Source organism: Tyto alba, unplaced genomic scaffold, assembly GCF_018691265.1.
Source record: "Tyto alba isolate M040663 unplaced genomic scaffold, T.alba_DEE_v4.0 Super-Scaffold_20, whole genome shotgun sequence".
In the NCBI taxonomy this organism is placed as follows: domain Eukaryota; kingdom Metazoa; phylum Chordata; class Aves; order Strigiformes; family Tytonidae; genus Tyto; species Tyto alba.
The window spans coordinates 8828754-8850442 of record NW_024881283.1 but is presented as its reverse complement, the minus strand read 5'-3'; the positions used below and the strand labels follow the sequence as shown (position 1 = coordinate 8850442).

At 65.5% G+C, this 21689-nt stretch overlaps 1 protein-coding gene across 6 annotated transcripts; it reads left to right on the top strand.

The window, feature by feature from the left end:
* Positions 1–19823, top strand: KCNQ4 (potassium voltage-gated channel subfamily Q member 4). Of its 6 annotated transcripts, XM_042793866.1 has the most exons (16): positions 1–253; positions 9830–9920; positions 10629–10755; positions 10859–11034; positions 11118–11243; positions 11357–11467; positions 11619–11714; positions 11992–12080; positions 13283–13438; positions 14558–14602; positions 15049–15105; positions 16374–16591; positions 16725–16827; positions 17116–17247; positions 17452–17587; positions 17707–19823. In XM_042793866.1, the coding sequence occupies exons 1-16, from the start codon at positions 27–29 to the stop codon at positions 17923–17925; spliced, it is 2109 nt and encodes a 702-aa protein (XP_042649800.1). In that variant the 5' UTR covers positions 1–26; the 3' UTR covers positions 17926–19823. The 6 variants fall into 6 exon arrangements, with proteins under 6 accessions (XP_042649800.1, XP_042649804.1, XP_042649801.1 ...); XM_042793870.1 differs by lacking the exon at positions 13283–13438; XM_042793867.1 differs by lacking the exon at positions 15049–15105.
* Positions 19824–21689: the final 1866 nt, after the last annotated feature.

The window sequence follows — 21689 nt, the reverse complement described above, 5'->3', positions numbered from 1 at the left end:
GGAGCCCTGAGCGGGGCCGGGGAGCCATGGCCGGGGCGGCGGGGGGGGAGCTGGCGGCGGTGCGCACCGAGGGCGCGGGGCCGGCCGGCGGGACCCCCCCGCCCCGCCTTGGGGGGCTGCTGGCGGGATCGCGCCCCGGGGCCGCCCCCCGCCCCGCCGGGCCCCCCCGGTGCTGCCGCCGCCGCCTGCAAAACTGCCTCTACAACGTGCTGGAACGGCCCCGCGGGTGGGCCTTCGTCTACCACGTCTTTATGTGAGTACCGGGGATCCCGGGGAGGCTGCCCCGGTTTGCGGCATCCCGCGGGGGGGGGGGTGGGGGGGGGTGGGAGGGGGTCCCCGGGTGGCTGGGCCCGGTGGGACGGGGAGCTGCCGGTCCCCGCGGGGGAGGCAGGGCGCTCGGTGTACCGGGGGGCAGCCGTCGCTCCGAGAGACCCCCGGCACCGGGCACCGGCTCCCCGGGCTCCACCGGAGAAGTTTCGCGGGGAGTGTTGAGCGGGGCGGGGGGAAGACGCGCCGGCGGTGCCCGGTCCCGGTCCCGGTCTCGATGGGATGGGAACAGCGTGCGGGGGGTGTCCGGCGGGGGGGGGGGGGGGGGGGGGGGGGGGGAAGGCGGGGGATGCGTGTGAACGGCGGGGGCTGAGTCCAGCGGTGGCTTCGTGCCGGTGGCTCCGGTGCGAGGGGAGCGAGCGCGTCCCCGGGGGCTGGGATTTGGTCTGCGGGGTGGCCCGGGGGCCGTGAGCCCCTTCTTGGGGACACCCCCACGTAGCTGGGGTCAGCGTCCCGCTCTGCCGCTGTCCCCTCGCTGTATGTGCCTGGAGGGGGGCCCTGGCTGGGGTCTCAGAGCCCCTGGGGAGCCCCAAAAGCAGGAGTCCCCTGAAGGGGGAACAGGGCAGGTCTGGGTGGGGGGACCCTGTCCTACCGTGTACCTGTAGCAGTGATGGGCCATGGCAGAAACGCCAGCGCAGCGTCCCCGGAGCTGTGCCCGGGTGGGATGGGGGGAAGGTGGGGAACGGGGTGTCCTTATCCCCGCAAACCAGCACCGGCTGCTGGACCCCAAGAGCTTTGGTGCTGAGCCTCCGCACCAAAACATCCCTCTCCAGAGACGGAGCCTGGGATGCTCCCAGCAGCAGGTCTGCTCCCTGCCCAGGCTCAGTGCGGTGCTGGACCTGGGCATCCGATGGCTTCTGCAAAGCAGAAGCTTCTCCAAGCCACGCAGGCTCGGCTCAGCGCCGAATAACAAATTCAGCCCCTTGGGGTTGTTTGCTCAGAGGGCTGTAACGAGGCTGCAGAGCTGGGGTGCCCGTGGTGAACGCGTGTGCCAGGAATGTGCACCGTGCCCCACATCCCCGCTGGGCACAGACCCCCTCTGACAGCATGAGCCAAAAAAAAACGCCTTTCCCTCCGCTTTCGGGAGCGGTACCGCGGTGCTGAGTCGTTAGCAGGGTGCGCGAGCTGGAGCTCGTTAAAAGGCAGGAAAGTGGGTCTTGCCTAAGTTAGCACATTGAGGTGGCAGGATGAATTTGTCACTGGATAAGAGGGCACCTGAGCTCCCCGGGGAGCTGGGAGAGGAGCCTGGGGCCCATTTGTAACGCCTGCCGACACCTCCGCAGTGTGCTTCGGCAATACTACCTACGCTGCAAATACTGCCCGCAAAAAGAGCTTTTCCTGCAAGGAATTAATATCAATGGCAGCCGAAACCTCCTGCTAGGGGAGGGGGCTGAGACTTTTTTGTGTAGGCACTCGCTGGGCTCTGGGAGAGAGATCCCCCTGCCCATCTCCCAGCTGCGATGTGCGTGCCCGAGCGTCCTCCACCAGTTCCTCCTCCCGACCTGCGTGTGTTTTGCCCCAGAAACAACCACGTGGGCCCCAGCGTCTCCCCTTGCAGAGCCCACCAAACCCCGGGCACCCTCCTCTGCCCGGCCCCCAGTTCTTGGGAGACGGGCTTGGCTCTGCGTGGGCAAGACATGCAGCAGTCAATAGCAGGAGCAAAACTTCTTAAGCCTTTAGTGGGATGGGGAGGGTTTGTGTTCACTTGCTCACTGAGTTTTACGGCTGGGGTAACGCTGTCAGTCCTGCCAGGGCCCCCCCGAAGCCAGTGGGAAGATGCTGCAGTGGGTACAAGGTGTGGAGATCTGCTTTGTGAAAACTTTCCTGTAAATGTTGCTGCTTTCTGGCTTCCTCAAAGTTGGTTTTGTTTTTCCTTTGTTTTTTTCTCTCCTGTAGCAGATGGGAGCTGCTAAGCTGTTGCAGTGGTGACTATTGAACTTCTTGGGAATGATTTGTGTGCCTCAACAGCTGAGGACTGTTTTGTTTTGTTTTGGTTTGGTTTTTTTAAAAAAAAAAAAAAGAGGAGGAAGGTGTTATCCCCACTTTGCTGGGGACTGAGGTGCAGGGGAGATGAAGCCCACGGCCCAAGGTCACCCAAGGTTGGGGCAGCGCTGGTCACAGGACCCATCCTCTGAGTCACGCCTGTGCGCTGCCTCCCCGCGAGCAGCCTGGCTCCGAGACAGGGCCGAAAACTGCTAAAATGGAAATACCCGCTGAGAAGTGAAGCGCTTCCCTCCCCTGAGCGGTTTAGTGCCTGGGAGCACATAGCAGGGCTGAGCCGATACCGTTTTTTGGATAAGTTCAGTCTCTTTCTGTCAGCAAATAGATCCCAAACAGCTTCCCGTCCCCAGCACCCGCTCCGGGCTGGGCTGGTGCTGCTCCACCTTGCAGGATGCTTTGGTGGCCGCGCATCCCTGCAGCCCCCCCCCCCGGAGCTGTGCCGGGCTTCTGCCGCGGGGGCTCGGGGCCGCTGCCAGGCTGCTCAGGAATGGGATGGGGTAAAGGTGGTGCAAGCACAGGTGTAAAGCCGGGGCTGAGGTGTGCGGCGTCAGCTGGCCAGCCCCATCCCCTCAAACCCCGTGCTGAGCATGGCCGGGCCGTGGAGCCACGCGCTTCGACAGGGCCGGCTCGCTGGGCTTGCAAAGCTGCTCCTTGCCCTCTTGAAATGAGAGCTACTAGCCCCGGAGCTTACAGAGCAAATCGGGGAGCGTGACCAGAGCGTTAACCAAAAGACTTTACACCCCGAAGGCAAATGAAACCTTCCTTTTCCCACCTCCGCTTCTTCAGCAAACGGGCAGGCTGTTCTCATACACAGCCCGTGGCTTTAGTTGTGCGTGGCTGTTGTTGGGCATGTCCTGGGCACCGCTGCCAGCCCAGCCTGACCCGGGGGCTGCCCCCTCAAGGGGTCCCCAGCAGCCTGGAGCTGCACTGGGAAGGTTTCCAGTTCAGGCTCTTCCTCCCGGTCTGCCAGCCCCTGCATACGGCCAGTGGCTCCCAGAGCCGCTGTCCCGCTGGAACCCGGGGTCTGGGAGCTCGTATCGATGGTTATGAAACTGCTGGGTGCACCAGAAGCTCAGCTCAGCACTTACCCATTTCCTAGAGGAATGCTTTAATAAAGAACAGTTTGACCTGAAGCAAATTAGGGAAGACTGAGCCAGCAGCACCAGTAACAACCAGCAACTCCCTGCCTGAAACACCATCCCCAGAGCCGGGCCAGCTCACTGCTGTCGGCAGCACCTCACCTGGGTACTGCTGAGTTTTATTTTCATTGTGGAAGTGTCACCCTGGGGCAAGGAAGAGCCCAGACCATAGAGCTCATAGGGTGGCTGTCCCCTGGCACCCACCTTCCCTGTGTTGGGTCCCCATCTATGTCAGGGGGGGCCAGAGGGGTGGCAGCTCCTGGCAGAGCCCCGGGGCAGCCCCCGAGCCCGCTCGGCACTGGGTGAGCGATGCCAGGCGCGGGATCTCCTCGCCTCGGGGCTGGCCGGGCGCCTCAGGGAAATCCCGGCTGACTCAGGATTGAAAAAAAAAAAACTGGTGGGGGTGAGATGGGTGCCCCCCCTGTGCACCGGCCAGCTCCTGGCCTGGGACCAGGCTGCTGACAGCCGCTCTCTCCCGGAGATTCCCTGCACTCAGATCCTGTTATGGGAGAAGGCTGGGGTGGGTGGGTGGGATGGGTGTTACGGTACCGCAGCTCTGCCGTGCTCCCCCCATCTCGCCGCATCCCTCCATCACCCCTTGGCAAATGGGAAAGCCCTTTCCCCACCACGCTGGGGATTGCCGCCGTCTTCAGCGCCCACAGCAGCTCCAGCCCAGGCCCCCACCAACCCACCCCCCTCCCCCCGGGGCCATTTGATGAGCTGGAGCCCCGGAGGGTTTGCAGAGAATTTGCTTCATCCCCTGCTCGGTGCTGGCTCTCCACCGCCTGCTTGGTTAAAAACCTTTTCTGAAGTCCCGGGGTTTTAACTTCTTGTCACCAGTGTCTCCCACAGTGGCTGGTGTGGCGGCTTCCTACCCGGCTGCTGCGCTCGCACGGCCAAAGGAAAAGGGGAGGCTGTGCCCTTCGAGCGGGGGGCTCTGCTCTGCTCCCGGGGCCGCCCCGCTCACCTTGCCCGCGCTTGAAACGGGAGCTGCGTTTGGGAGAAACGCGAGCAGGAAGAGAAGCCGGCACAGCAGTTTCCCCAGCCTGATGCAGTGTCACCAGGGCATAAAATTAAGCAACTTCGGCACAATGTGAAACTGTGCATTGATTTTTGGTTTGGTTTTTTTTGGTGTTGTTTTTTTTTTTTTTACCCTTTTCCCCTCTTGCTGTGTCTGTCGGAACCCCCCAGCCCAGAGCGGGAGGTGCTGGTCTGGGTGCCTGAGGCTGTCTGGCCCTGATGATGAGGATGAGGGGAAGCCCCGCTGCCGGGGGGGTGCAGAGGGGGTGCTCGGTCACCCTGGAGAAGCTTTGGTTATTTGTCCCTCAAGCAGCGATCCCTGGGGGTGAGGGATGGAGTGGGGCTGAGCGAGCACCCAGACCTCCCCCCTCTGTCTTTGGGTGCTTCTGTCCTTCATGCAATGTATTTGGGGGTCTCATCCCGCCTCGACTTCTTCGGGTTGATGTGTCCTTGTGTCCCAAAGTCCCCTGTGGAGTCCCCAGGTGCTGAAGGGTGGGGATGGCCCCGATCCCGGCTCCTGGGGTGTAAGGCCCAGCGGGCATAGGAGGTGTAACCGAAAACACGCTGGTTTTCTTTTCCCTCGCTTAAGCCAGCTTCTTGCCAGATGATTCAAGAGCAAAACTATCTCGGCTGCTCCGTGTGAGTGTCTTGGCACCGTCCGCAGGAGCCTTGTGACCGCGCTCCCCGTGGGGAGCGTGGGGCCGGGGTGCTGGGGGGCGGTGGGTGGCACGGGGGTGTAGACACGTGCGGTGCAACGATGCCGTCCGCGGGTTTTGCCTCCCGCTCACCAAAGGACAGAGGTGTTGGGCTCCTGTGCGCCGTGGGATGTCACCTGGAGCTGCTGCCGTGGGTGCTGCCGGCTCCCAGCTGTGGGTGCTGCCGGGTCCCAGCTGTGGGTGCCACCGGGCTGCAGGAGGAGGTGTGCAGCCTGCAGAGTGGCTCTTCGTCCCAACCCTGCTTCTTGACAGTGTCAGGGCACTGGAAACACCCCGTCCTGCCTTACCCCTCCCCAGGACCCCCGGGTCTGGGGGCGAGGAGGGCTCTCGGAACAGCACCCTTCCTCTCCCAGCGCTGATAATCCAGGTCAGGGCCGGGCTCTGAGCCTGTGCTGGGGTTTGTGGTGCCGGTGGCACGACGGGGCTGACCAGCTCCTGGCTCCAGCTCCCGTTTCCCTGACTGTGGGGAAACACTTGGTGCTTTTCTGCTTCTCTTCTCAGCAGCGCGGGCCGGAGCACGGCACGGGACAGACCCTGCCATGGTTACGGGCGCAAACAGGCCCGCTACACCCCGGTTATTTATATCCCCAGGAGCAGACAGGCTGCCCGCTCCACCTCTCCTAAAGGGCCGCTGGGGCGAGGGACGGGGGATTTATAAGACGTGCTGTTTATACAGCTGCAGGCGGTGCTCGGGGAGCTGAACCTCGCGGGTTGGGGAGCCTGGAGAGCAAAGTACCATCCCCACCCCAGTCCCCATCCCCGCCGGAGCTGGGCTCGGGCAGTTTTGGTCCAAAGAGCCGCTGCCCAGCACCGTGGGGACCTGGCAGTGCCACGCTGGGGCCAGGCTTGGCCCGGGGAAGGGAGCCGTGCTGCTCGGCAGAGGCTGTTTGCTCGCTTGGCCCCTGCCTGAGCTGTTTATCCTACGGCGCGTGGTATTTTCCTTTCACTGAGTTACTGATGAGTTATCGGGGCGTGCGCTTCCCCGATGCTGCCTGCGCCCCCGGCTCGGGGCTTCCTCTCTGGGGGAGAGTAAAGTGGGGTCCAGGCCAGCCCCGTTGGAGCACAGGGGGTGCCCAGTGTCACCCCCCCGCCTTCCCAGCCAGGGCACTGGCTGGTTGCTGGGGACACTGTCCCTCTGCACAGGCTCTGAGCATCACGGTCCCATGGGCACTGGCTGCACCCCAGTGCAGCGGCACAGCTTTGCCCAGGCTATACTGGGGTGCAGCCCGCTTGCCCAGGGGTGGCCACTGGGGACTGGTGCCCGCTTGCCCAGTGCTGCTCCTCGCTGGCTGGGGCTGACCTGGCCCCGCTTCCCCTGAGCTCAGCAGCTTTCCCAGCTCACCCGTTCCTCTGCCAGCACCACACTGCCGATGCGGGCAGGAGCATATGGCAAAGTCCCCTCTAATGAAGATTAATGGGAGGAGATTCACCTTCTCCAACCCGGCCCCCCCACCGGGTTTTAATTATTTTGGGGAAGACTTTTCCTGCAGGCAGGCTTTGCTCCTGCAGGGGTGAGAGCAGCTGGAGGGGCCCTGTCCCTGTGCCCGGGCTGCTGGTGGCATGTCCCCTCCGTCACGGGGACGTGTGCCGGCAGGGAGGTGTGCGAGTAGCGGCGGGAGCCCTGTGGGGAGGGGGCTGCTGGCTGGTGGGGGCTGGCAATGGAAATTTTATTGGGGAGAGCTGATGAGCCGGCTCAGCAACCACAGCATCTGCTCCCTCTGTCCCCCAGGATCCTGGCGCAGGGGAGTGGGTGGACAGCGAGGCTCCTGCCCCACCGTCCCTGCCCCATCCCTGTTTTCCAGGGCAACACTCCGTTTGTTGGGTTTTGTTTGTTTTGTTTTGTTTTTTTTTTTTTTGGCCCCACTTGGTGGGTGGGAAGAGCAGTGAATTCGGGAGGGGGAGCGTGGCGGTGGGGAGCCTGGCACCGCCGGTACCACGCGGTGTGTGATGGAGAGGTCGGCCGAGCCCTCGGTGTGGGGCAGAGCTGCTGAGAGCAGCACTTCTGCCCCGAGGGGGGGGGCTGGGGGAGACGCCTGGTTCCTGGCTCCCGAGCTGCCTTCAAGCATCTGACCCTCTCCCTAAGCTGCTTAGGCGCTGCCAGCACCGGGACCGGGTGTTTGCCCAGGCTTTGCAAGTTAATTCCTAGCAGGTGATCTGTTCCCAGAAAATTCCTTTCCCAGCCGGCCCCGCGGGGCCCCCCGCATGCCCGTATCCTTCACCAAATCCAGGGGGATGCCAGGGCGGCCGGGCAGGAGGTGTCCCCACCCCGGGGGATGCAGGTTTCCATCACTGCTCCTGTAGCAGCGGCTTTACCAACCGGCCCGGTTGCTCCCAGAGCTGCTGTGGGGATGGGTGACAAGTGGGGCTCCTGCTCGGTGCAGAAGCTCCTTCCCTGGGGCAGGGCCACCCACAGCCCGTCCCCACGGGGCCAGCGTGTGCCCAGGCACCAGAGACTGCCCCCCCCAGCTCCTCGCTCCCCCCGGCCAGGGCGAGAGGCACAAATCTTTGCAGGCTGGGAGATTTCTGCCTTCTCTTCTGCTTTGTGCTTCGCTGCCCATGTAATTGCCTGCTAAATCCTGAGTGTATAATCTTTATTGCTGATGAGGCACGAAGCAGAAAGGCTCTACCCTGGGCCGCTCAGCCAGATCTTTTGCCCCTGTGGCCCGGTGGCCAGTGACCTGCTCGGGGCTCCCAGCCCAGCAGGACAGGGGTACGGCTGTGCCCGCCTGTGCCGTCGGCTGCCCGAGGAATTAACGGCAGAACTGCCGTGCCGGAGGGAAGGGGCTCGATGAATAATTCAGAGGGAGAAGGAACAGGCTCCAGCCTCCTGCCTTGCGGATGGGGAGTGCCTGGGAGAGGAGCATCGTCCTCCGCAGCGAGGGCAGGGAGGTGTTGAGGCCGCGACACCCCCAGCCCCTTCATTCCTGTAGCTGGCACGTGGTGTGTCGCTCCAGCTCTCCTTTCTCCATGCTCTGGATCCAGCTCCTTTTCTCATTTCTTGGGGTTTCTCTGCCATCAATCCCATCTCCAGTTTCCCCTCTCGGTGGTTTTGGGGCAGGGGACCTGCCTGTCCCCTTTTAGGCTGGGTTTTGAGCTGGGTGCTAACCCCCCCCTTGCCCCACAGTGGGGCAAGAGCCCCCAGCCCTATACAAACTGTGGGTTCGGTGGGTGGGTGTGTGCATCCCCAGGCTGTGCTCAGCCTTGGGGGGGCCCTCAGCTCTCCCCACCCCCAGCACTCAGTGTCTGTGCAGGGTCCCCTTGGCCCCAGCACCCCCACAGAGGACACAGAGCATCGTCCCCCTCTCCCCGACGTCGCCTGGTGCCTCCCCACTGGCGTGCGGGTCGGGTCTCGTGTGACCCAACCAGGCAGCTGGTTCAGCTCTAAAGCTCCACGTCAGCGACGAGTGGAGACGGGAAAGTGCTCCCGCGTGGGTGTCGGGCAGCATCTCCCCACGCCGAGCCCCCCCGCGCTCTCCGGAGCCCCACTGAGGGGTCCCATGGGCATTGCTCCCCATGGGGAGGGTGAGATGGGTGCCCACCAGCCCGGGGACAGGGAGACAGGGCCACCTCGCTTGCCCTGCTGGCCACATCCTGGCCACCCCGGTGCTGCCGGCGGGGCGTCCCCGTGGGGCCGCGGGTCCCCGGAGTCCCCCGGGCCATTCCAGAGCCGGCTCTGGCGGAGCGGTGGCCCTTTGCACGCCATCACGTGGGCCGGTGGCACAAGCCCTCCACTTTCCATTTTTAGAATTGCTGGATCAGGGGAAAAAATGTATTTTTGGAGTTTGATTTGCCTCAGCTTCAGAGTCTATTTCTTTTTTTTTTCCCCTCCTTATTTTAAATGGGCCAAAGCCCCTCGTGTCTTAACCCAGCTCTTGTGGACAAATAGTCCCAGAGCAGCTCCCTGTTAAATCTTCCCCTGGCCCAGCTGCTCCCAGGTGGCCCCCGTGTCCCCAGCAGGTCCCCACGGTGGCAGTGATGCTGGGGACAGTCAGGAGAAGCTCTGCTCCCCTTTCTGCAGCAGCAGCACCCTGCTGCAATGTGGGACCCCCCCACACCTCCCTCCCTGCCTTTAATTAGTGGTTGTTTTGCCCGGGCAAAGGCTGGGGGGCTGCGGCGGAGCCTGGCACTGAGCCTCATCACCTGCTCGGTGCCTGTGGGGCAGCCCGGGGATGTCCAGTGCCACCAGCCTGGGGCCCCATCACAGAGGGGACCTGTGGGAGCGATGTTCCCTCTGGGCACGGGGCTCAGGGGGTCCCACGCGACCCCGGGCCGTGCCCCAGGGTGGGTAGAGAGCCCGGCCCAGCTGTGCCGGAGGGGTGCACAGGGAACAGAGGGGTCCCCCCGGGGCCTGGGTGACCTGACTTAGGGAGGTGCTGCCTGCACTGGGCATCCCAGTGCTACGGGCAGGCTTTGGGCACAGCCCTGCCGCGCCGCACCCGAGGGCGGCTGCTCGTGGGCTCCCAAATGCTCCAGGTTACCAGCCAGGGGCAAACTGTGTCCCCAGTGGCAGAGCCACGTCCGCAGAGTCTCGGCTGGGGGGGGGTCAGGCTGGGAGCAGGGGCCAGTACTGCAGGCTGGGGTCCCCCCGGCCACCCCGACACCCGCACCAACGCATTCTCCTTCCAGATTCCTCCTCGTCTTCAGCTGCCTGGTGCTGTCGGTCTTCTCTACCATCCAGGAGCACCAGAAATTGGCCAACCAGTGCCTCTTCATCCTGGTAAGTGGGGAGCAGGGCTGCTGCTCGGACTCTCCCTCCCCATATTACACCCTAAAGAGACAGAGACAAAGCCCCTCCGACCCCTTCCCCAGCCCAGATGTCACCCTTGATCGTTGGTGTTAAGGATGGAAACGTCTCCAGCATGTTGGGGAGAAGCTGCAGGGTGGCCTCGCTGCTGCGGGCGTCCCCGCGGCTCGGGGTGGCCCGTCACCGCAGCCGGCCCTCTGCGGTGTGGAGAGGCATAAACCTCTGGAAAAGGCAGGGCAGGAGGGGCTAAAAAAGGCAACTTTCCCCCAAACTGTCAGAAACGGCTGACGCTGAAGTTCTTCCGAGTGATGGAGACTAAATTGGGAAGGTCCTTGTGACTTTCCCGCGAGTAAGCAGAACGGGGGCTTGTTTGTGCGAGAGGTAGGAGGACAATGCTGACGGCGGAGGAAAAGGACCCAGCTCGGTGTGAGCTTGGCACAGGTAGGAGAGCCGGGCTGCTCAGACAGGCTCGACGGCCACGGCTCCCGTCTCGCTGCCCTGAGTCCCCCGGGGATGGCTCCAGCCGGGGCTGTGTCAAGGGGGACAACACACTCCCCCCCTGCACCCTCCTCAGTACCAGCATTTCATTTTGCCCCCTTCAAAGCTGAACCCCGCCACGCCATCCTGCCCCTGCCCTCCCCGCCTCACCCTCTTTCCTTTTTCCTTCTCCCCCCCTGGCAGGAATTCGTCATGATCGTGGTGTTTGGCTTGGAGTACATCGTCCGCATCTGGGCGGCCGGCTGCTGCTGCCGCTACCGGGGCTGGAGGGGACGGTTCCGCTTTGCCAGGAAACCCTTCTGCGTTATAGGTACCGGGGAGGGGGGGGGGGGGGGCGGCTTTTGGGAGCACGGGGGTTTTGGGGGATTTGCAGGGTCGCTCACGCTGTTTGAGACCCTCGCCACCCCTTTTAGACTTCATCGTCTTCATCGCCTCGGTGGCCGTCATCGCCGCCGGCACGCAGGGCAACATCTTCGCCACCTCGGCGCTGCGCAGCATGCGCTTCCTGCAGATCCTGCGCATGGTGCGCATGGACCGCCGCGGCGGCACCTGGAAGCTCCTGGGCTCCGTCGTCTACGCCCACAGCAAGGTGAGAATGGGGCGGGGGGGAGGGAGCACAGCACCCACGCAACCCCCCCTGAGCCCCCTTCTCACCCTCCCCTGCCCCGGCAGGAGCTCATCACCGCCTGGTACATCGGCTTCCTGGTGCTCATCTTCGCCTCCTTCCTTGTCTACTTGGCTGAGAAGGATGCAAACGCCCAGTTCACCACTTACGCTGACTCCCTGTGGTGGGGCACGGTAAGCTCGGCCACCGCGGCCCCCCAGCCCCGGGAGGGGACGAGGAGGGTGGGACAGGGCCGCGGGGCGGGGGGAGCTCCCTCCAGGCCTCCCCCTGCTCTGCCCCCGGGCAGGTCACCCTCACCACCATCGGCTACGGGGACAAGACACCGCAGACGTGGCTGGGACGGATGCTGGCGGCCGGCTTCGCCCTGCTCGGCATCTCCTTCTTCGCTCTGCCTGCCGTGAGTAGGACCAGGGAGAGGGTCCCTGCGCCTCCTGCCCCACGGAAATCGGGGAGAAATGGGCCAAATCCACCTCTAGGGTGGGAGAGTCCCCGTCTCTGCTGGCTGGCGGTGCCCGGCACCCACGGATCCCATCCCCTCCCGTCCCCAGGGGATCCTGGGCTCCGGTTTCGCCCTCAAAGTGCAGGAGCAGCATCGGCAGAAGCACTTTGAGAAGAGGCGGACTCCGGCGGCGAACCTGATCCAGGTAGCGCAGGGCTGGCGTGTCCTGCCCCATCCCCTCCCCCGGGGATGCTCTGATGTCACCCCCCACCCCCGGCTGCTCTGCCCGTCCCTGCCTGCTGCAGGCAGCACCCAAGCGCCTGACCCCGCAGCCAGCACCCGGCTCCTTCGGGCCAGATTCTGCCCGTGGTGGCCAAGCGGGATGGAGGGGGCTGGTGTTGGAGGTGGGGGGGAGCTGGGGTCTCACCTCCTGACCCCTCAGGGGCTGATCCCGATGCCCGTGGGCTCTCGCCCCCACACAGGCTGCCTGGCGCCTGTACTCGACGGACGACAGCCGGCCGTACCTGACAGCCACGTGGTGTTACTACGACAGCCTCCTGCCCTCCTTCAGGTAGGCGAGGTGTGGGTGAGGGCTGCGGGGGTCCCCGGGGGTGGTGGGGGGGTGGGTTTCGCCAAGCAACCTGGGCAGCCCCCACCACGAGGGACCACGCGGAGCCACCGAGGGCTCGGTGGGGCTGAGCAGCACGGACGTCTTGCTCAGCCTCGGGACGCCGGAGCCCCCAGCACAGCATCTGCCAAAATGTCCGACGCCCTCCTCCATCCTCACCGTCCCCGCAGCGCCCAGCACCCATCCCACCCCGTCCCCTCTCGCCCCATCCATAGCCTTCCTCCAGCACCGCCGTGGGGAAGAGGATGGTGCCACCAGCCGCCGGGACCTCGCGGCTGGGGCGATGGAGCAGCAGCAGAGCAGATGGACCTGGGGCAGGGGGGGTCCCTCGGGGAGCCCCATGCCCTGTCCCCGCGGCGTTCTCCCCTCCACGGGTGGATCAAAGATCTTTTCCAAAGGCCCCGTGTGTCCCCGTCGCACCGAGCGTGCCAGGGTTTGCCGTGGGGTCCGATCCTCGCCCCGGCGCAGTGTGCCGCAGCCCTGCCCTCCTGCCTGCCCCTGCCTGCGCGTCCTGCCTGTGTTCCTTTGCAGTGACAAATTCATTATTCTGTTTCACTCTTTTTATTTTTCCTAAGACAGGGCTCTTAACAGCCGCCGCAGCACATCCCTCTGGTCCCCAACCGAGGGGATCCTGCTTCCCGTGCATCGCCGCCGAGCACGGTGCTGGGCTCTCCCGGCACGGGCATCACGGGGGGGTCTTTGCCAGCCCCTCCTGCTGTGCCTGGAGCCGTTTCTCTGGCAGCAGGGAGTTGAGATAAGGCCAGCCTCGGTCGCTGTCAGGTCTGAGCTTTCCTCTCCTGGCTGCTCTGGCAGTGCCCAGACCCCCAGATCGGATGGTGGCAGGTCCCCCCTGTCCCCACTCCCTGGCAAGGGTGGCTGTCCTGCCTGTCCCCTGCTTCACCCATCCCTCTCAGCACGGGTCCAGCCTCTGTGGGACCCGTTCCCAGCACCATCACCCCCAGGTGCTAGCAGCACTGGTCGGAGCTGTTAAGAAACTGTCTTTTGAAAGCAAGTGCTGTTTTTTGTTTCTGGTTTTGCTTTGGTTTGCACAGAAGAGGACCCAGCTCTGCTCGTCCTTGGTTTGCTCATCTCATTTGCTTTAGAAAGTTTAATTTCTCCATGTTTTTATTTAACCCCAACCTCAGAGAGCTGGTCCTAATGTTTGAGCATTTGCACCGAGTCCGCAACGGAGGATTTAGGAATTCAGAGGTGAAAAAATTGCCTGACGGAGCCCCACCGCCTTATCACTCCTTCACCCCTGGCCAGAAAAGCATCAGCCCTGCCGCTTGCTCGGGGGAAAGGTAGGAGGGTGCAGCCCCCCCCAGCCCTGCCTTCTCCCTCCTCTCTGCCCTCTCTCCTCTGCTCGTCTGTGTCCGCCTGCGATGCCACCGCAGTGCCCGTCACCGCCAGACCTGGACCCCGGAGGAGCAGCCCTCGGCCCCCCTCCCCACCCAGCGCTGTGCTGGGGCACCCATCCTGCTCTGCCGCTGGCTGCCGGCACCGCTCCCGGCTCGCAGCTCCGGAGGGGGCACGTTTGGTCCCCGCGGATGGACTCGGGGCTGTCGTACCGTCGTGAAGCCTCTTGCAACGTTCAGCTCCACCTCGCTGCCCTTTCTGATGTGGCCACAGCACCAGGACCTCGCACGCGGGGTAGCCGAGCGTGGCTGAAAAGGGCCCTGCAAAGGCAGCGCTGCAAGCCCGGCGGGGCTGGAGCTGCGTGGCCCTGCTGCAGGGCCAGGCAAGGAGCAAAAACCAGTCCCTCCAGTCCCAAACGGGCTTCCAGTGCCCACAGCAGTGGGGAGCAGCGATGCCAGCCTGCCCCAGTGCTGACGAGAAGAGGCAAGAGGGTTTGGGGCTGCCGTGCTGCTGGTGGCAGCCACTCTGCGCCGTGTGCCCGGTCCCCTCTGGCCGAAGAGCATCCCGGAGGCCCCGGCGTGCCGCCACGGCTGCTGGCCTGCCACCCCAGACATCGGCACGGCGTGGGGCCCTGGCCCAGCGTCAGGGTTAGGTGGGGAGGGGCAGCGTCGTTCCTTCAGCGCACCGTGCCTCAGTTTCCCCTGTGATGCTGGCTGCGGGGGGGTCTGGCGTGGCACGGGGATGTGCCAAGCCGCGGGGCTGCAGCTGCCCTGCTGCGGGGGCCGAGGGGGACCTGCTCCCTCCCCGCCAGCCCTGAGGTGAGTATGGGTTCGGGGGCTCCTCCCTGCGGCAGCACCAGCCTGGGCTCGGCTTCCCAGCGAAACAGGAGGGTCTGCAACCCCCCCGGGGGGGCCCGAGCCTGCCCCCATCTCTTCTGCGAGCATCACCTCTCATAACATCTCATCTTCTCTCTCTCCTCCCCTCTCCTGCTCACCCTCCTCCTCTCCATCCCTCCAACCCACCCCCAAACCTTCTCTGCCCCCCCCCATTCACCCCCCCCCAAGCTGGAAGGAGGAGGACGTGCGGCCCCACAAGTGCTTACGCCTCAGGTAACGTTCGCCCCCGGCAGCGGCCGCAGCGAGCGGGCAGGGGCCGGGGGTCCACAGAGCCCACCGGTGTCCGCAGGGTCACCGCCGCTCAGCAGCCCGGCACCGCGTGCCGCCTCCAAATCGCTTTTTGGCAGAGCTCCGCCGCTGAGAAACCGGACTTTTCCTCTGCGGGGGCAGGCGTTAGTGTTTATGCAGGACCTACACAAACAACTTGACTCGTGCTTTTTGCCTCCTACAGCAGAGGGGGGTTCCGTGGCTGGGTCCGGTGCAGCGGGAGATGCTCGCTGCCGGCACGCAGGGACCCTGCGCCCATGCACTGGGGTGCGGGCAAGCCCCAAGGAGGGGGGGGGGGGGGGGTCGGGGACACGGTGGCCTGGGATGCTCCTTTCCCTCCCGGCCACGGGCTAACTCTTGTTTTCTCCTGTGTCTCTGCCCTGACCCTCCAGCCCGATCTTTAGTGGTAAGAGGAGGCTCTTGCGGACGTGGGGCACATGGAGACGGAGGTACTGCGTCCCGGCTGCGGGGAGCACCGGGGCTGCATGGTGCTCCGGGCCGGGCTGCCTGCTGGCTGCAGGGTGGAGGGGGCTGGGGGGGGGGGGGCGAGGGGGGCGTGAGGCAGAGGAGGGAGAGGCTGAAGGGTGGTTGTTGCGCAGGGCAGAGGGGTCTGCGCATGGCCTGAGCTCAGCCGGCTGTCCCCACTCTCTCGCTTAACCCCACAGCTAGCCCTGCCTCAGTTTCCCCGCCTCCGTGCAGCGTGGGGGAGCCCGGTCCGTTGGCCGTGCTGGGCTCGCCAAGTCCAACACCAGCAAACGGAGGCACTTGGATGAAACCCCGTCCCACGTCTGTCCTGCAGCCTGGGACCCCGGGACGCCCGGCAGCACCGCGCTGCAGGGGCTTGGGGTGGCCCTGCCTGCCGGGGAGCCGGTCACCAGCACAACCTGCATGGGGAGATGCTGGGAGCCCAGTGCCCTGCCTGTGCCCCTGCCTGTGCCCCTGCCTGTGCCCCTGCCTGTGCCCCTGCTTTGCCCTGTGACTCCTGGCCCAGGAGCCTCCCCAAACGCCGGGATTCGCAGAGCCTGTCGTGCACCGGCTGGGGGGTTGGCTCCGTGTCCTCGGCTTCCCCCGCTCACATCCTCTCATCCTCCTTGCACGTCCCGAGGCGCGCTTGGGGTCCCACGTCACACAAAAGGCAGCACCAGGCGGTGGGTTTGTGTAGGTCCTACATAAACGATGCCTGCTGTTTCCCCCCCTCCGCCTCTCCCCAACCCGGCGGAGCAGCTGGTTCCAGGAGCAGAGCTCATGTTAGGGCGGGGGGGGGCTGCTCTGCTCCCCCACCAGAGCAGAGCCTGGAGGAGGAGGAGGAGGATGAAGGGGCCTGGCTGGGTGCCCCAGGATTCCCAGTGCCAGTGGGGATTTGGCAAGAGCAGGGCTGCTCGCTGCTCTGCTGTGTGTCCTCCCTCTCCCTGCTCTGTCTGTCCGTCTGTCTCCTTTCTCTGCTCTTGAGGGGGGTGGTGGTGGAAAGGTGTTTAAAGGAGTAACCCCAGATCTGCTCCTCCATGGGCACGCCTGCTCCTGGCCTGGCTCGCACACGAGCTCGTGCCCGTGGCGTGCTGGGGGCTCCCCGTGAGCTCGGCACAGCCACCCCCCATCCTCACACACCCCCCCACACACCGTGTGTACCCACAGCAGGGATCTGCTCCTGTCCCCGTCCCTGTCCCTGTCCCCGCGCCGGCGCCCGCTCGCCTCTGACTCTGCCCACTCTCTCGCTCAGCAACAAGATGGGCATCAAGGACCGCATCCGGCTGAGCGGCTCGCAGCGGCCGGGCAGCCGGGGCCGACAGCACCTGGGGCCCCCCCTGCACCGCTCCCCCAGCACCGAGGACATCCCCGAGGCCTCCAGCCCCACCAAGGTGCAGAAGAGCTGGAGCTTCAACGACCGGACCCGCTTCCGCACATCCCTGAGGCTCAAACCACGGACCCCGGTTGAGTGTAAGCCCTGGGGACTGGTGGGGTCTGGGTCCGGTTGGGGGGTGGGGGTCATGCTGGGAGGCTGCAGGCATTTTGGGGGCACAGGGGGGACAGCCCTTGGTCACTGCCACCCACCCACGCACGGCACCCACAGCTGACTGCCCGCCGGAGGACAGCAGCGAGGAGAAGAGCTCCCACTGCGACCTGACCTTTGAGGACATCATGCCAGCAGTGAAGACCCTCATCCGGGCTGTCAGGTGAGACCGCCCCTTCCCACGTCCCCCCAGCGTACCTGCTGCCATCCCCAGCTCCTCCACAGCTCTCAGCCCTTGGGGACAAAGGGACGTGTCCAGAGAGCCCCAGCCCAGCTCATGGTGGTGGCTGAGCCAGGCAGGGAGCAGGGACAGCTCCTGGCTCAGCCCCCCATGGGGACAATGACCAGGACCTCCGTGCTTTGCACGCACTCCCCGCCCTTCACCCCCTCGGCACAGAGCCCCCGGGTACCTCCCCAGTACCCCCGCAGCCAGCCCCGGGTGTTCCTGCAGGATCCTGAAATTCCTGGTGGCCAAGAGGAAGTTCAAGGAGACCTTGCGTCCCTACGATGTCAAGGATGTCATCGAGCAGTACTCAGCCGGTCACCTGGACATGCTGGGCAGGATCAAGAGCCTGCAGATGCGGTGAGCTGCCCTGAAGGTGGCTGGGGGGGGGGGGACACAACACTCTGGGCTCCCCTGGGTCTCCTGCTGCTAGCCATGCCATCTGGAAGGGGTGCTGGCCCATCGCGATGGGTGGGACGCGTTTCCAGTGCCCCGTCCCCATCCCTTGTGGTGTCCCGTGGTCCCCTGGGGATGATGGGCTGTGTCCCCTTCCCTCCCTGCCAGCGTGGACCAGATCGTGGGCAGAGGGGCCCTGGCTGTGGACAAGAAGATGCGGGAGAAGGGGGAGAAGCCGGCGCTGGAGACGGAGCTGGTGGACGAGCTCAGCATGATGGGGCGCGTGGTCAAAGTGGAGAGGCAGGTCAGGAGGGGGACGGCCCCCAGGGAGAATGTTGCCCTCCCTTTCGGGCTGGGGGAGCAGGGACCCCCAGGTCCCCTCCCCGCCGGGAGGGACACGCTCAGCCCTGCCCACCCTCGCAGGTGCAGTCCATCGAGCAGAAGCTGGACCTGCTGCTCGGCCTCTACTCCCAGTGCCTCCGCAAAGGCTCCTTGAACTCCTTCAGCCTGGCCGCCGTGCGGGTGCCCCCCTGCGAGCCTGACATCACCTCCGACTACCACAGCCCCGTGGACCACGAGGACATCTCGGTCTCTGCCCAGACCCTGAATATCTCCAGGTCGGCCAGCGCCAACATGGACTGAGCAGGGAGGCAGCGGGACAGATCCTGCCCGCGCGCAGCCGGTGGGGTGAGGTGCCGGGATGCGGGAGCAGCGCGGCATCACCTGGCCCCCCTCTAGCCACGTCCCTCGCTGGGTTACTTGAACCAAGTCTTCCTTCGTGGGGGCACGGCTGCCCCCGCTTTGGGGAGGGGGTGGGAGCCCGTGGCCACGCGGCACGGCCAGACCACGCTCCTGGGACGCTCCTTCGTGGTGGGGTGAGACCACCCCCCAGCTCCCGGGGCCTTGAGTGCTCCCCAGCCATGGCAGGGATGCTCCAGGTGGGCCCCATCCCCTGGGGTTTGACTCGTACCCCCCAGGACACATCCAGCTCCCCAGCGGGGTCCTGCCGGCTCCCCCGGAGCCGAGCCAGCTATGCAAGGCTCCATCGCCCTTCGCTGCCGGTGCTGAGCAAGGGACGTTGGGGCACGACCCAGTGTGGTTTTATTTGCATCGTTTCAAGTCAGGGCAGCAGTGGGGGCACCACCCCCCCCCGCCCCGGGCCAGGGAGCAGGGGTCTGTCCCCCCTCACCCTCTCTGCCTGGGTTTTTTTTCCTGCACGCAGGGCTGCAGCGCTGCAGCTGCGGCTCCACCTCTAGAAGCACAGCAGAGCCTTCTGCCTGCCCGTGCATGCTCCCAGGGCAATATATATATAGAAGATATATATATATGTATATTTATGCAATAATGTCTTAATATGCAACACCCCCGGGAAGTGCAACCCGTGGGGACGTAGGCAATAAGCAAATCCCCCCTGTGAGCACACAGGGCTGGATCCTGCTGCCAGGGGGGCCCGCCTGAGTGCCCGGGGGGTTCAGGGCTGGGTGATAAACCTCTGCCCAAGGGTGGCCCTGGGGCCATGGGGCTGGGCAGGAGCGCTGGAGGAGGGAGGGCTGCAGGCACAGGCGATGGGGACAGTGATCCCCAAGGAGCATCCCTCCCTCTCATGTCTCAGACCCTGCTCTTGCTTGGAGGATTCCTTCCCTGCCGGGTCCTGCGGTGCTCAGTTTGTCCCTCCCCATGTCCCCATCCCCTCCACGAGCACGGGCTGGGCATGGGGGATGACTTCCCCGGGGGGGGGACGGAGCGGTGTTGGCCATGCCACTCGCGGCACAGCCACGGCAGCTCCCGCGCTGCCCCGCTCCCCTTTGCTGCCCTGACCCCAGCCCCGGGGCCGGTTTCCAGTCCCGCAGCGCTGGGCTGAGCCAGGCTGGAAGCGATCGTGGTAGTGCCAAAGTTTGCCGAGCTGGGGCTGGCACCTGCTCCTGCGTAGCTGGGGGTCCCGGGGGTCCCGGTGCCCGGCGGGGCTTGGCAACCACCACCCATGTGGTCGCGGTGCCAGGATTTAACCTGGGCTGGGGGGGGACCCACCGATCCCCCCGCTGCTGGTGCAGCCCCTTTCTGGGCTTTGGACTGTGGGATTTGCACCCCCCCTGCTTCCCAAGCCCCCCTGTGCCTCTGCTCCCAGCAGCGGGGACCCCCGACCCTCCTCGTTTTTCTTGCCTTGTTAGTGCATGTGGCCAGCGCGGGCCGTGCCAGAGCCGCTTGCAGCCCCCCCACCCTGCTCCTGCACCACCCTGGCCCCCCTCCCCTCGCCCCGAGGGGTGCCCGTCCCCCCCCCCAGCTGGGCCATGGGGCAGCAGGGACACGAGGGGACAGCTGGGTGCCATGGGTGGGCAGGCGGTGGGTTGGTGCGTGGGTGCCTGGCCGCGGTGGGACGAGGGTGCATGCGACAGCTTTGCCCGCAGCCGCACGCAGGAACGAACTCGTAGGACCCTCCCCGGGGCTGGCTGGTCCCCGCAGACCTCCCCAGCCAGCGGTAGTTACCTCACTTGATTAACTTATTAACTTATTTGTTTCATTAAAATTTGGAGTAGAGGCTGCCTGCCTGCCTGCTGTCTCTCTCCCGGCTCTCCCGAGAGGTGGCACTCCAGCCCTGCCGCCGAGCGCCGCGGCCAGTGGCCCCAGCCATCCGGCCAGTGGCCCCAGCCATCCGGCCAGTGGCCCCAGCCATCCGGCCGCCTCCGTGCCCCCACCCTGGGCACCCCTCGAGCTGCAGCGGCCCCCCGAAATGGGAGCGGGGTCCCGGCTCTGGCTTGATCACCCTCCCCAATTCTGTGTTGCCACGTGCCCCGGGGGCTGCAGGCCTGATGCCGCTGCAGAGGGGCCCGTGCCCTGTGTTTGGAGCCCAGGGCTGATGGGGAGGGTCGCTGCCCCGGGAGGGGCTGTACCCCGTGTGCCTCTTTAGAAGTGTCACGGTGTGTCCCCAAACGGGGGATGATGCTGCGCTGGCCCCAGGGCCACCCCAGGAGAGGCGAGGGTGCGAGCCCCCTTCCCCAGCAAGACCCCTCAAGGGATGGCAAAGCCAACACCCCAGCTCCGTGCGCTGGCACCCCACGTGTCCCCTAGCCTGCAAATGGGGGGTGGCCCCATTCTGTGCCGCCCTGCCCCGGCGCTGGCTGGGGAGGAAGCCAGGGCTCACCGCGGGTCAGTCCCTGCCTTTCCTGGCTGCATCTTGCCAACAAACCTGCTCCCGGCTCGTCCCGGAGCAATGCAGGGACCAGCACCTCCCTGCCCCAGCTGCACTGGGCTGCTGGGACGGGGGGGGGGTCTCAGGGTGACTCCAGTTCACCCCCACAGCCCCATCAAGTGCCTGGCATGTGGGGGGGTGATCCCGGGGGAGCCTCGGCCACCCCTGGCACTGTGCACGTTTGGCTCGCGTGTGACCCCGGGGCTGCTTTTGAAGGGGGAGCCAGGACACGGCAGCACCCAGAAAGCCTCCGCGTGAGCGGCTGGGTGGCTGTCCCGGGTGGGTTTGGGGGGACACATCTCCACAGCCCTGCCGCGGGGTTGGGCATCGCCGGGGGTGCTCACCCTGCACCCCAACGAGGGATGGCAGCGCTGCGCGATGGGTGAAGCTCAGCAGATCCCCTGCTGCTCCGTGGGGCATCCAGGGACAACCCACCCGGGGTCTGGGCTCTTTCCACCGCTCGGCGGTGGGACCTGGGTGCCGGGCAGGGTGGGCGTGCGGGACAGCCCCCCCAGCACTCCGCTTGGCTTCCTGCGCCCACGTGAGCCTGAGGTGCCCCGGTTGGACTTTGCCCCCCGCTCCACCTTGGCTCCTCCACGTGCGCTGCCGCTCCCCGGCGTGGGGACAGGCCTGGCTGGTGGGGACACGCAGCGGGGGACACGCCGGTGTCAGAGGGACACAGCGAGCTGGGACCCCGCAGTGCCGGCTCGCCGCGTCCCACCGGGAGCGACGCTTGGCACGCCCGGCACGGAAGGGGATGAGGTGGGGGGGGGGGGGGGGGGGGGGCTCACAAGCACTTGCACTATCGCCGCTCCCGCATCCACACACAAGCCCTTATCGGCTGGAGGGGGCCAAGGCCAGCAACGGGAAGGGGAAGGGGCCAATCCTGCTGGCAGCGCCCCGCGGCATCCTCAGCCGCTGCCAGGAGCCTGGCACGAGCACAAGGACCTCGACCAGAAACCGGGGTGAGGGGGTGGGGATGGGGATGTCCTTTTTGCCAGTGGCTTTGCTTTGTCCCCTGAGGGTCTTGGGGAATTTGTGACTCACTCTGGATTCCTGTCAGTCCAGTCATAGAGAAAGTACGTGTGGTTGGAGACAGTCGGACTCCGGGCCGGACCCAGTTCCTTCCTGAGGCGCTCAGCAGCCCTCCGGCTCCGCACGCTCTGCCCAAGGCCGCGCTTACAGGAAAAGGCCCTTCCGAGAGCGCTGGCCGAGCAAC

Coding starts and splice junctions, on each gene's coding strand:
- KCNQ4 (XM_042793866.1), top strand. CDS start 27: ATGGCCGGGGCGGCGGGGGGGGAGCTGGCGGCGGTGCGCACCGAGGGC. Junction 11,715..11,991: donor CGGCGGCGAACCTGATCCAG/GTAGCGCAGGGC, acceptor GCCCCCACACAG/GCTGCCTGGCGCCTGTACTC. Junction 14,603..15,048: donor CACAAGTGCTTACGCCTCAG/GTAACGTTCGCC, acceptor CTGACCCTCCAG/CCCGATCTTTAGTGGTAAGA.